This window comes from Etheostoma cragini, chromosome 9 (genome assembly GCF_013103735.1).
Source record: "Etheostoma cragini isolate CJK2018 chromosome 9, CSU_Ecrag_1.0, whole genome shotgun sequence".
NCBI lineage: Eukaryota > Metazoa > Chordata > Actinopteri > Perciformes > Percidae > Etheostoma > Etheostoma cragini.
The window spans coordinates 13217195-13230286 of NC_048415.1; the positions used below are offsets into that span (position 1 = coordinate 13217195).

The 13092-nt window shown below is 38.6% G+C and overlaps 3 protein-coding genes across 6 annotated transcripts in view; 2 read left to right on the forward strand and 1 right to left on the reverse strand.

Annotated features, from left to right (window-relative positions):
• Nucleotides 1-3309, forward strand: part of LOC117950659 (plancitoxin-1-like) — a 4301-nt gene extending 992 nt beyond the window's left edge. The window contains exons 2-7 of one of the 2 annotated variants that reach the window (XM_034881957.1): nt 1147-1244; nt 1339-1501; nt 1583-1664; nt 1760-1918; nt 2011-2202; nt 2492-3309. In XM_034881957.1, coding sequence (XP_034737848.1) covers nt 1147-1244; nt 1339-1501; nt 1583-1664; nt 1760-1918; nt 2011-2202; nt 2492-2868 — 1071 coding nt within the window. In that variant the 3' untranslated portion in view covers nt 2869-3309. The remainder of the gene's footprint in view (nt 1-1146; nt 1245-1338; nt 1502-1582; nt 1665-1759; nt 1919-2010; nt 2203-2491) is intronic. The other variant, XM_034881958.1, reaches the window with a different exon arrangement.
• Nucleotides 3310-3830: 521 nt separating this feature from the next.
• Nucleotides 3831-10672, forward strand: rpf1 (ribosome production factor 1 homolog). Its single transcript, XM_034881960.1, has 9 exons — nt 3831-4161; nt 5061-5117; nt 5234-5314; nt 5414-5509; nt 7130-7283; nt 7601-7683; nt 9241-9422; nt 9551-9677; nt 9945-10672. Exons 1-9 carry the CDS (start codon nt 3922-3924, stop codon nt 9984-9986), a joined length of 1062 nt encoding a protein of 353 aa, XP_034737851.1. The 5' UTR covers nt 3831-3921; the 3' UTR covers nt 9987-10672.
• On the reverse strand, nt 10666-12216 carry LOC117950682 (guanine nucleotide-binding protein G(I)/G(S)/G(O) subunit gamma-5-like). 3 transcript variants are annotated; one of them, XM_034881988.1, is made up of 3 exons: nt 12026-12216; nt 11751-11894; nt 10666-10945 (listed from the first exon to the last, which is right to left on the reverse strand). In XM_034881988.1, exons 1-2 carry the CDS (start codon nt 12107-12109, stop codon nt 11769-11771), a joined length of 210 nt encoding a protein of 69 aa, XP_034737879.1. In that variant the 5' UTR covers nt 12110-12216; the 3' UTR covers nt 10666-10945; nt 11751-11768. The 3 variants fall into 3 exon arrangements, with proteins under 3 accessions (XP_034737879.1, XP_034737880.1, XP_034737881.1); XM_034881989.1 differs by having other exon boundaries at nt 11747-11894; XM_034881990.1 differs by having other exon boundaries at nt 11726-11894.
• Between the last annotated feature and the right edge of the window lie 876 nt (nt 12217-13092).

The window sequence follows — 13092 nt, forward strand, 5'->3', positions numbered from 1 at the left end:
TGGCTGCTTAGAAATTAAGTGTTAACGAGCAGTTGGACAGGTGTACCTAATAAAGTGGCCGGTGAGTGTATATTATAAGCCCTTTTAAAAAGTTCCAAAGTAATTTTATACAAATCTGTTATACAGACGCACAATAAATCTTGAACAAATGCCCAAATATGTATTTAAAGAATGGTGTTCATTTGTCCGGGAGACTTCAGAGACTTGTGCAGTGCAATCTGTACCAGGAAGCTTTGACGTTGTTCTGTGGGATTGGGGTTGCCTAAAAACTTGCTGACACTTACGCTTTCATCTGTGTGACAGTAAACCAGGGCTGCCAAATTGCTTTATTAAAATTTCATAAAATCTTTGAGCATCAAAGTTCATTCTTGACTTCAGACACAGAAATTGAACAATATTATTTTTTAACTCAAGGTCCAGTTACTATTTCTGGAGCTTATGCACAATTTTTCTGTTTATCCTACAAATGTTTAGCAGTACGAGTGCACCTGCGCAAGATCCTGCTGTAGAGAACCGGTTTAGGCAACAAAACAGGTTGGTTAGGTTTAGGAAAGATTGTTGTTTGGTTTCAAATAAGTACGCTGAAACAAGTTAGCGTTGTCTTTTGCATTCCAACAGAACACATCCAGTGGGGAAAATCCTGTGTTTGTTTGATCATTCATCAATCCATCCATCTTTGTAGCTCTTTATATCCATCGTATGATTTGCAGAGGCACCCATTCCCCTGGTTCACGATTGTGTGGGATATATACTAATTAAATAGGCATTACTTTTCATGGGTATCAGTACAAACAGTGAATGAGCAACCCAGTCATGGAATGAGAACAGCCTGAATCATGATGGGTGTCATGTAACCGCTGTCTTTGCTCAACGATATTAAAAGCTCTGGATATTTATATAGATAATCAACTTTTAGATCAATACAATTTTTATACTTAAATTTTGTAGTAATCATACTCTTTATCAAAATCGGTAGGGATTTGTCCACCATTTGTCTAAAATTCTCATATAATTCTAATTTCTAAAAATCTAATTTCTCACAATACCCACATGACTTAGGGCTACTTTTTCAAAAAATGTAACATGTATTAAAGGTGATTTATCTGTAAAAACAGGACTCCTGTCCTTTATATTTGATTGTTTTAGAGGACAGCAATGACATTCCTCATCAGTGTTGGGGTCCTTTTCCAAGGGTCTGATTCAGATGTGAAATGCAGGGATGACGAAGGAAAAGAAGTAGACTGGTTGGTAGACATTTTGAGTTGTAGCAACATATAATAATTTCAACTATTCTCTGTCAACTGAATATGTAATATAATATACCTATCTCTGTATTAGGTATATTCTCTACAAGTTTCCCCGAGTTATGGGTGACGGTTTGTCATATCTGTACATGGATGAAAGCACCAACGGGTGGAAAGTCAGCAAAGAGAAAATAAACAGTAAATCTAGCACTCTGGCAAACACCCTGAAACCCCTTCTGGACTTCTACGACAGACAGGTGACGTGTAAGGAAGTGTTTCTCTCTTTCAAAGCCCAGTGTTTCATCGGCACACTGATTAACTTTTCTGTTTTGTTGCAGATTAAAGGCTTTGGATACATGCTCTATAATGATCAGCCTCCAAACTCAAACGCTGCTCCTTCATCATTTGGTCACAGTAAAGGTGAGTGCAGCAAATCTCCACTTTGTTGTGTTCAGAGACATTATAATGTTAACATTTCCTGTTTCTTTTGTTTTTTTCTGCTTTACTTCATAAAGGAGTGGTGATGTTGGACAAAGGAACTGGAGTTTGGCTTTCACACAGTACACCAAAATTTCCCAAATATCGCAGTAAAGACTTCTGGACAGACAGTGGAACCGCTAACGCTCAAACATTTATGTGCGTGACTTACTCCTATGACCACTTCAAAGAAATAGGTACGGTAGGTTAACGCCTGTTATGTTTCTGACTTGTTATGAAAGTTCTTTGGTTTGTAATGTGCAGTTAAAACTTACATTTCAATTCTCAGGATTGCAGCTAGAGTACATCCATGCTTATTCATATGACTATGACATCCCAAAAACCTTTTACAATGAGCTGCGATGTGTTGCACAGCGATCCTGCTACCCAAAGAAGGAACCCTGGTTTCGTGTAAAGATGTTGAATTCAACGGAAGGACATAATTTCACTAGCTTTGCAAAATACACCCGTTTTCAGGATGGTGAGTGTTTTAAATCAATCAATCAATCAGGATTCAAATGTTAAAATTTCATTTCAGGTTGATGATAACCTAAAAACCTTTTTTACAGAGCAAAATTAGGAACAGTTTTACAATAGAACATAGTTTACAATTCTCTTTGCTGTGACAAATGGTCTTGTTGTCTATTGTGATGTAGATTTATTTTGGTATGTATAAAATGTTCCCCCCATTGTCTAATTCTACAGGGGTTACTATTAATTTTCATAGATAACAGTATTTTTGTTTTGTTTTGTTCCCCATACAATTGTAGATCTTTACTCTGGCCTTATTTTGAACCATTTGAACCAGGATCTCTACATTAAGAGCTGGGGAAGGATGCATAACCCTCTGCCTTCTTACTGCAACACCGCCATCACTCATCATGTATACAATGTGAAGGAAGTAAAGCTCCTAAATGGGGAGCCCTTTAGTGATACTGTTGATCACTCCAAGTGGGGTGTAACTTCTGGTGGTGGCTGGACCTGCATAGCTGACATGAACAGGGAAGAGAGTCAGAAGAAAAGAGCTGGAGGAGCAATATGCACAGATAATGTTGCTGTTTGGAAGGCTTTTTATGCACTGATCACAAAGTATGAACCATGTAAACATGACCTTACACGTTCTGAGGCTCAAGACAGAGAGCTGTAAAGGCACAGGCTTTTATGGAAATGTAAGAAAAAGTATAGCTGATCCTCAAAAAAAGTAGAAGAAAAGACTGGAGCCTGATATCACTTATACTAACACTAACTACGTCATTACATATCCACTTAAAATTTTTAGTTCCAGGCTTGACGTTTTGCCCAATGTGTTGGTAAATTAATCCCTGACTTTTTGTATTATGTATTTTAATCAATGAAAAACTGCAGTGTTTTTATTTTGAAAATCATGCATTAAGCATTTGTTTATACAATCAGGATACTAGAATTCCAGATGAATTGAAGTGAATGATTAGATCAATATTAAATTACAAATTCTATGTTGCTGCAGGTATTTGGACAGATGATCAAAAGTATTACTCCAAGTAAATGCTGATGTTGATTGTAGAAACAGGTTGTGTCAATAAACAACTAATGCCATATGTATAGCTTACTATATGACTAATATGTCAATGTTGTGTCCACAACTTGTTTCCGCTGCTTCCTTGCGGCCAATAAAATCATTATTAAAGATTTAAATCTTTAGTGCGTAGTTTCTGTCTCCCCCAAGAGGAGTTCTAAATAATGACAACAAAACTGTTGCATCCACATGATACAAGCCTAACGTGATAGCGCACCACCACCACCCCTCCTCCATACAGTTGCTTGTAGCCAAGGAGGACATGGAGGATTAAAAAAACTCTTCAGAAGAGGTCATTATCTTCGCTCGATTTTCTGCGTGTGAAAGTTGCTGGAAGACACAATTTTCTAAACATAGCCATACTTACATATACAGAGATGTTTTATGGAGCTGAAAGTCTTATTTAGCTTTGTCAGAACCCAAAACACATTATTGGAGGAACCTTCATGTATTCTCTTTATTAATATTCCAACCTTTTTCTGAAGCTGTGTTGTGGTTACAGTTCTCCTCCTCGCCACTAGATGTCTCTACAGTTTGAAACCACGACCACCCAAACCATTTCCGGTCCCCGTTGGTGAGCACACGAACAGGAAGCCAGCTCAACACACGTGAAAAATTTTAGCCAAAACAGACGGCGGACGCTAGATGGATATCACAGAGGTTCCCGTGAGTCAGGACAACAAAGGTAAGAAAAAGAAGAATAAGAAGGGAAAGAAGAAGAGTGTGAGTCAGGAGGGAAATGGAGAAAGCGGCGGAGTTGACACGAAGGAGGAGAAGATGGAGAAGAGCGAGCCAGCCTTCCCCCCCACCTTCAGTGTGTCCGAAATCAAGAACAAACAGCGAAGGCATCTCATGTTCATGAAACTCAAGCAGGAGAAAAGAAAGGTAAAGACTCATAAATATACCAGCTATGAAAGCGTTGGCATTGCAGGTAATCTACACCTAGCTAAAACTAATGCAGTCTGACAGCTCATTGTCTCGTGGATATTATTGTCTTTACACTTGTGAAAAGTGCTCTACAAATAAAGGTTATTATTATTTTTGGGAGGGGTTGATACAACTTTTGGGTTTTAAAAAAATATGTATTTTCCTCTCGTAAGTGGTGGAAGGTAACAAAGTACCTTTGTAGTCTAAAACGAACAATATTCAATTTACAATGATATAATAATTACTTAAGCAGGTAATCCTCACATTTAAGAAACTGGAACCAGATTATAATTTGCGTTTGAAGCTTAATATTTGATTTAAACGATTACTCGATCATTAAAGTTGTTGCAAAGTAAGTTTACGTGGAACAACTAATCGATGAATCGTCTAACCGAAGCAGCCTCACGTTGTGTTTATAAGCTGTCATCTTTGATTCTTGGAACTTGTGTTGATCATATTTTTACTATTATTTGGCATTTGAAGAATAAACTGCAAATCAATCACTTGTGAAAAAAAGCTGCACTGCAGATAAATTGATAATGAAATAATTATTAATACTTGCAGCCCTTCTTGAATCATCAGGTCTCCAATTCCAGAATCACGATTCACTCAAACTGATGTAATAAACTTGCTTTCATGGTCTGACCAGCAGCTCAATAATATTCCTTTTAAATATAAATCGAACAAGCAGCCATTCTAGTACTTTTTAACCTGTAACCAGAAACTGTTAATCATCGCTACTAATCCCCAATTTTTTGTCTGATTACTTTGTCAACTTTCAGTGCAACAGTGAATATTGTTAAGCAAACTTCAACTCAAATTTCAGTGTTCGTATTGTTTCCGTCTTCATATTTCAGCAAAAGATGCAGATAAAGAAAAAGAAGAAAAAAGAAAGGGAAGCTTTAGGTGACAAGGTGAGTTTTAGGTTTTCTCTGTGTCCTTTTTAGACAGTTACATTTTGCCATTTAAACAGGGTTAAGACATCGATATTGGTCATTCATTCTTTCATTTTTTTCTGTCACTTATGAAGGCACCGCCTAAAGAGGTCCCAAAGACGATCGAAAACCAGAGGGTGTACGACGAGACAACAGTTGACCCAGAAGATGAAGAGGTGTGGACCAAGTTTGGCTGAGCTTGTTCAAACGATCTCTGTTTATATTTGTAATCCATTTGAAAAAGGTAAATGTGTGTGTCTTCCTGTCATTTACAGATTGCATTTGATGAGGGAACTGATGAGTTTTCTGCCTACTTCAACGGGTTGACAAACCCCAAAGTGCTCATCACAACATCAGACAGACCAAGAGGGGTGAGTGACCTGCTGCTCTATAATACATGTTCTTAATACTTTATTACTAACCTTTTAATATCAGATATAGATAAAAGTAATTTCTAGGATTGCACAATTCATCTAATCGCAATCTCGATCTCACTCTGTGTGATCACAAAACTGCAAAAAATGAATTTAGTCAATCAAAAGTGTGCAGTTTGTGTGAAACTCAAAAATAAAAAAGCGTGACACAGTCTCTGTGTGCACTGCAGTCTCTGCGTTGCACCTTTTTTGTTTCACTCCAATCACTGCACATCGCCCTTCTGGTGCCTTTTTAAATGCATTTACCATAAGGATCAGTATACTGGTGCACTATAATTTGAGTGTCTGCTGATTTGACCATGGTGATCCAAGCGACTTTACTGTAGGCCTGTTTCAGGCTTCCTGGACCGTGGTCTGGAAGCACAAGGGAGGCATTCCCTCTGGTGCCGATGCTCTTTTGGGGGTAACACCCTTTGCTTTATCGGCAGTGTTAACAACAGATAAAGCCACCGTGTCTTGAGAAGCGTGTTGTTTTTATTGTTCACTGTTAACTCACTTTACATCTTTGCTGTCTTTTTTCCTCTCGCTTTTTCCTCACACAGCCTTTACGCTAATTTATTCTCACTCACTCCATTTTTGCATTCACTACGCTGCCCTCGTAACAACGTCCGCAAAAGACAGGACTAGTCAGTCTGTTTAGGGACTAGTGTGTCGTGGATTTTTTTTACATACGTATCAGGTGTGTAGAGGGTTTCAGAGCATGCAGACTTCAAGAAGAGGTTTGTACAAAATACATTTTTTATAATTATTTACTAGTTATTATATAACACCCATTTTAAATTTCATGAGAATTTGTATTTTTCTCATTTATTCTATTATTTTATTATTTCTCTATTTCTTTTTTTAATGAAAAGTAATATTTTTCTCATGTTATAAAGAACTCAAGAGCAAATTGAACATAATGTGCAAGGATCAGAGTGTAACGCGGCGTCCAAATGTGCAAACATTGTCGTAACGCGGTTTGGTTTTTCACATTGCCATTTTGTTGAAGTATATGTGGATGATATGGAAAAAATATATACAATAAAGACTTCTATATTCTTTTGACAATATATATTGTCTTTTCGCCCAGTCCTTAACTAAGCTATCAGCAAACATGTTCTTGGGGACATTGCGTTTGACCTTTTCATATTATGATGATCCACTGGTAGATTTGGTAATACTTAAAGTAGTATGCACGATATATTAATTTTGATGCAAATGGAAATGGACACAGAGGAAAAGCTACAATCTAAATTTGACTATCGGAGACAAGACAAGTGTTCTTTATTGGAGCCCCACTTATTGTTTTGACCTGTTTTGTATAGGAGTTTTTACCTTTCTTGGTTTAAAAAAAAAGAAAGAAACTCATTGTTTTCTGTCTTACTCTTCGTTGTTTACAGTAGGTAATACAATGTTGACGTTGTTTACCGTTTAGTGTGTGTGTAATTGACATTTTATATGTGCTGTATAAATTGCCCTAAGGTGGTAAATGTGACTGTGCTGCGTCTTCTTTTCTTATTATTTTTCAAACACTCTGTTAAACACATCGATCGTTATCTGGTATTTGTCTTGTAGAGGACGGTGAGGTTTTGTGAGCAGCTGGCCACAGTAATCCCAAACGCCCACGTGTACTACAGAAGAGGTTTGGCCCTGAAGAGGATCATTCCTCAGTGCATCGCCAGGAACTTCACCTACCTCATTGTCATCAACGAGGATCGCAAAGTGCCCAGTATCCTCAAAAGCAGCTGTTTCAGGAGAGGGATGGGTTATACACAATGCTCTATACTGCTCTTTGTTATCTGGTATTTATTACATTGCTGTCATTGGGGTAAGGAATGAGGGTTGTGTGATACTTTTTTACTGAGCTTTGAATCTCACCAACTTCAGAGACCACTTTTATGTGATGAAAGCTCAGTGATGTATATCAAAGTAGCAATAAGCATCAAAATAAGTGGAACGACTCTAGACAGGGCGAGCTAGTCTAAGTTTTTTTTGTTCACCCGGTCTGACCTTTTTAATGTTGCCTCCCTTAACCCTGACTTTAAGATGGTTTGGTTCTCTGTCATCTCCCTGACGGGCCGACTGCACACTTCAAGATCAGTAGTGTACGACTACGTAAGGAGATGAAGGCAAGTTGATAAACTCAAACTCTTCTTCTCCGTTTCTGCTTTGATTAAATGGGACATATGTAATGGCATGACAATAACAATAATGGGTTTGTATTGCGTATCTAAAACTGAGTTTAGAAGAAGGTGATGTACATAATGAATTACGCCTAGTTTACAGTTTTTTTTTTATTGCTAAACACTGGGCAAAACAAAACGTACATATGCTACATATGCAAAACTCATACCACCATCTGCACTACCAACAGTCACATGAGCTAAACAGTTCACATCTCCTGCAAACTCATTCCAAGCAAAACAACTTTTACCACACGTCTCAAACCAGGCTCAGTGCACCAAACACCATGAACACCCCTCACTGAGATAGCACACACTGTCACTCAGAACAGAGTAAAAACACTAGCGTCAAACACCAATACTAAAAATACTGACTTTTCATCTTTACAGTTTGAACAAATTGAGTGACTTCACATTACTCAATAGTTTCTTTAAAGAAAATATTTAGATTTTATAATATGACAATTTTACGTAAGGCAAACCAGAAGGAATGAAAATCAGCTGTTTGCTTCAATATAGTATTTTGTCTCTAGTAATTTATAGAATTACATGGGGGGAACTAAAGGTACATAACAGTAACCTAGAATAGTAGGACTAATCCTGCCTCTCTCCAGCATCATGCGGCAGGCTTTCTTCATCACATTGGATGTCTGCATCATCTCTAAATACTAATGAATGTGGTGTTTTCAATGCTTTTACCTCCATTACTTTCGGAAAAACAGTAAGAACGCATTGATACTATTGTAAAGATGTAGTGTTTTTCACTTCTTCTTTTTTTAGCTGTAAATGTAACCTCAGACATCTGACCTGGACATATTGGTATATTTGCTCTTTTACTTGTTTCTCTAAAATGGATAATTGTTTCATTCCTATTTGGTGTTTGTATACAAAAAAGCTTTCGGAGCTTTCTCTATATAAATACCGTTTATGTTCACGAACTAGTCTAAAACAAGACACCTGCTTAGGCTTTCAGCTAAAATTGCAATCATAATAATGATAAATATGGGCTATAACTGACACCTGTTTCTACACAGAATCAATACCCTCATGAATTAAACACAACACTATAATTTTGAACATGCCCCTTTCAATCACAGATGCACTCATGCCTCTATATTGTTTCTGTTTAGAGTATGTTTATATTGTGTATATATTATTGTGTATATTTCTGTTTTGGTTGATATGTATGTGTAAGCACAGTGTGAGTAACGATGCTCCAAAGACAAATTCCTCGTATGTGTCCTCATACCTGGCGAATAAAGCTGATTCTGATTCTGATAACACAGAATGAGCAGCATGCGTGTCATGACTGTTGGGTCTGTTGGTTTCTATGACTCCAAAACACTTTCTAGTAAATTATTTGTCATGTAGAAATATCACTTCTACCAAAAAATATCATTTTTGAGGTTAGTGGTGTTGGACTGCTACTATTTTAAACGGGTGTGTGTCATCCCTAAGCTTAGCTGTGTTATCTCATCATAAGAGTATTTTTTTTGTGTGCAGAGAAGAGGCAAAGATCCAACTGAACACTCCCCAGAGGTGATCCTCAACAACTTCACCACACGCCTGGGCCACAGCATCGGTCGGCAGTTCGCTGCCCTCTTTCCACAAGACCCGCAGTTCGTAGGTCGACAGGTCGCCACCTTCCACAACCAGAGAGACTTTGTCTTCTTCAGATTCCACAGGTGAGTGTTTTGACTGTGGATTCTGACACGGTGCCTTGTAATAAATAACACAGCTTTTTCTGGAGATGTTCAAGACAGTTTATCTTAAGTCGAGATGGTCTAATAGACAATTATTTGGATCTCTGAAGGTACATCTTCAAGAATGAGAAGAAAGTTGGCATTCAAGAGCTCGGACCTCGCTTCACCCTCAAACTCCGCTCTCTACAGAAAGGCACATTCGACTCAAAGTTTGGAGAGTATGAGTGGGTCCTGAAGGTGAGTCTCTTTAAGATGCCAGAAGAGCTGTGAGGGTGGAACTAATGAAGTCAGCACTTTAATAATAGTAATTTGTTTTGTGCCATGCCACGTTGCGTTGCTTGCATACATGTGGTAGGGTAATTTGCTGCCGAGGTGTCAGTCATTAATAAATGATTGCAATGCACTTCAGCAACATGTTAAAAAGAAGTTTTAAATTCCAATCAAAATAGGAGTATTGTCCCAGGCTTTTTCTGTAAAGCTAAAAAATACATTTTCTGTTTGCAGCGCCATGAGATGGATGCCTGCCGACGGAAGTTCCAGCTTTGAATACAAATAACAACCAGCTTTTTGGGTCAGGCAATGACGACCTTGTTTATTATCCAAGATATTACTAATGTGTGTGGCTTTGCACAAAGAATCTGCATATCCACTCTTTATGCAAACAGTGAACCCTTGTCCTTTCAGCTTTGTTTGATGTTCAACACCGATGACTGGATTTTAGGAGATCACATTGTTGGAGGTTCACACTCAACCTGAAAAATTACTTCTTTAAAGCTGGAATTCTTTCTGAAGACCAAGTAAAGACATCTGGGACAGGAGCTTGTAGCTCATTGCAAGGATGTTTGTTAGTTGGGAGACACCAGGAAGGAGACATGCAGGCGCTCCACATGAATCCCAGTAACCTGAAACTTCAGACCTGCGAGTGTATGTGAAAGTTGTATTGGCAGATGTGTAGTTCATTTTAAATTAATTTCCACAAACTGTATGAATTTAGCCTCGACATAAATCACAAAGTCCTTGTCCCAGCCTGTCATGCGTGCAGACATACACCTGTTCAATCCTACTCTGCAAATGATAAAGGAGCAGTGAATTAGGGTCTGGGAAAAGGTAAATGGTTCACATTGCAGCCGCTTTTCTATTTGACAGGGCTTTCAAAATAATTACGGATGACTCATTGAACACATTTCTTAATGTAAATACTCATTTTAATAAAACATGATGCAAGTTTAAAATGTGTAAATACCATTCATTTTCAAAATCAGGAATGGAAAATGTACAATACAATTCAAAAGGCCAACATGTGTGTTGATATAGATTAATTACTTCTGCATTTATGCTACATAAACACCTGGAAATGTTTCCATTTGCGATTTTACAAAGGCAAAAGTAAAAAAAAAAAGAAAACGGTTGCTTATCAACAAATTCCTGAATGCACCCGAGATGACTCCAGTCCACAGCGCAGGTCCTGCAGCCATGTTCCAACAAGGCGTTCCGATGTCCAAAACCTGCAGAAATGTTCCATGCATTAGCCAGAACTAGCGCTTCACTAAAGAAACTGCATTAAAGTATACGTCATCTCCGAGCTCCAAGAAGTTTGATTTAGAGTTTATGGTTTCCGACATTCTTGAGAGTGGAGCATAAACAACCGCTATGTAAAAATGAATGTCCTGTTACTTGTCCAATATTATTTTCAGATACTGAAGACAATGTGACCAGTGTTTTTACTTTCATCCACTAACGATGACTGCAAGTGCAAAACATGTTGCGCATTTCAGAGATGCCTATTCAGGGAAGCAGGAGCTCAGTCCCTAGGGACTTGGCTTGGGGCCGCCGGTTTAAGTCCCTGGACTGGTAGCTGGAGAGGTGCTAGTTCACCTCCTGGCACTACTGAGGTGCCCTTGAGCAAAGCACTGAAACCATAACTGCTCAGGGCACCTGTTAATGGCCATCTCTTCATTTGTGCTTTAAGGAGGTCTATGTGTGTGTATATCAGGCCGGTGTGTAATACGAGCAGTGTAAAAAAAAAAAAAAAAGGCATTATTGAAGTATGTATTCTTCTTCCATAAAGACAGCAATCCTTGTAACTGGTTACTAAGTTGATAGTTAAGTGACTTGAAAAATGATGTAAGTTGTGTCGAATATTTTCAAAAGCTGCAGGCATAAAGACATTTGACCATAACACAGTGATTCGATACCCAATGTTGGTACGCGATGTGTTTTTACAGTTCACTCTAAAGTGAATGGGATTTTAAAGAAGCCACGTTTAATGAAGTCAGCTAACGGATCTTACTGGTAAGGGTAATTACTCACAGAGGCAGCGGGTCGGTGCTACAGGAAGGAGCAGACTTGCTGCGGTCTAAACGGGTTGTTGCTGGAGGACGTGCCGGTGAGCAGAGGGTCCTGCTGGGCGTTCTGAAGGCAAAACTGCTGCAGGTCCGCTGCGGCCTGGGAAACCTTTGGGAAACAACCGAGTCCTAGAAAGTTAGCGGCTGTTATGTAACCAGCAGTTCCGTGTGAGAAGCGGATCCGTTGAGTGACTGAAGCTAGCAACAAATGAAACAACACGTCCTAAACAGTAGCGTTACCTTAACCCTGTTTACGCCAGCTTCAAGGCGTAACTGTAGAACAATTTTCTTTATCGCCACAATGCTGGATGATCCCGACATCATTGAGGTTTTGAGACACCGTAGTCTTAATAACGAGGAATGTAAAACTTCTACCAAAAACAATCGCTAGCTTTCTTCCTCGTCACCGAGTTTCCGGTGTTTCGGTTTAACTGGTTTTTGAGTTAACTGGTGATATGTGTTGAAGGCGGGGCTGCACCGCTGCAGTAAACAATTCCGATCAATTCGCCTCTTTTTCCCATTCATTTGTCGCGGTCTTGTGAAACATTACGGTAGGAACGGGTTGCTGGGACAGTAGTTTTGGACCCGATCAGACAAACATGAACAAATGAGCCGTTTTCATTACGAAAATATCAGTTGTTGTCTGGCGAGTGCAACGTTGCGTCTCTACCACGTCTCTACTGTAAACCACGGACACTGCTTTTTTTTTATTATTTAGTGACATTCACGCTTAAATTAGTTGTAAAACTGTGCCCAATCTATAAATAACAAAAAAAGCTAAAAACAAAGACACGAACACAAGCCTGATATTTCACCTTTCCACACTTGCACTAGCTAGCCTAATATCCAAATGGCTTTAAAATGGGAGTTTGACAGTTGTGACTCGTGTCCAAATGTGATGAATGAGTAGTAATGTGTAGTTTGGATTACCATAACAATGATGCACGTCCGTAGAATTAAATAGAAAACACAATCAACGGGATCGAAGTGACACAAATTAATCTGGCATGATCGTTGCCACAGCTATCGCCACAAGCATTACATGTGCGAACACCTTAGAAAGTATGTTTCACTTATCTCTGTATAAAAGCATCTCAAATTGAACGGATTAATTATCAGATTAATAACGGAATGATAGGCTACAAATATATCACTGATAACGTGATATTCCTGATAAACTTTTGGAAAACACTGCTTTGTGGTAGACAGTTATGAGCAGGCATCGACAAAGCCACCCATGTGTTCAGTCTTCGTTCTTGCAACGGCATCACAAGTTAATTCAATGGCAGTATCTGTTTATACTTCAA

Coding starts and splice junctions, on each gene's coding strand:
- LOC117950682 (XM_034881988.1), bottom strand. CDS start 12,109: ATGATGTCGGGATCATCCAGCATTGTGGCGATAAAGAAAATTGTTCTA. Junction 11,895..12,025: donor CTGGCGTAAACAGGGTTAAG/GTAACGCTACTG, acceptor TGTTTCCCAAAG/GTTTCCCAGGCCGCAGCGGA.
- rpf1 (XM_034881960.1), top strand. CDS start 3,922: ATGGATATCACAGAGGTTCCCGTGAGTCAGGACAACAAAGGTAAGAAA. Junction 4,162..5,060: donor TCAAGCAGGAGAAAAGAAAG/GTAAAGACTCAT, acceptor TTCATATTTCAG/CAAAAGATGCAGATAAAGAA. Junction 7,284..7,600: donor CGAGGATCGCAAAGTGCCCA/GTATCCTCAAAA, acceptor CCTGACTTTAAG/ATGGTTTGGTTCTCTGTCAT.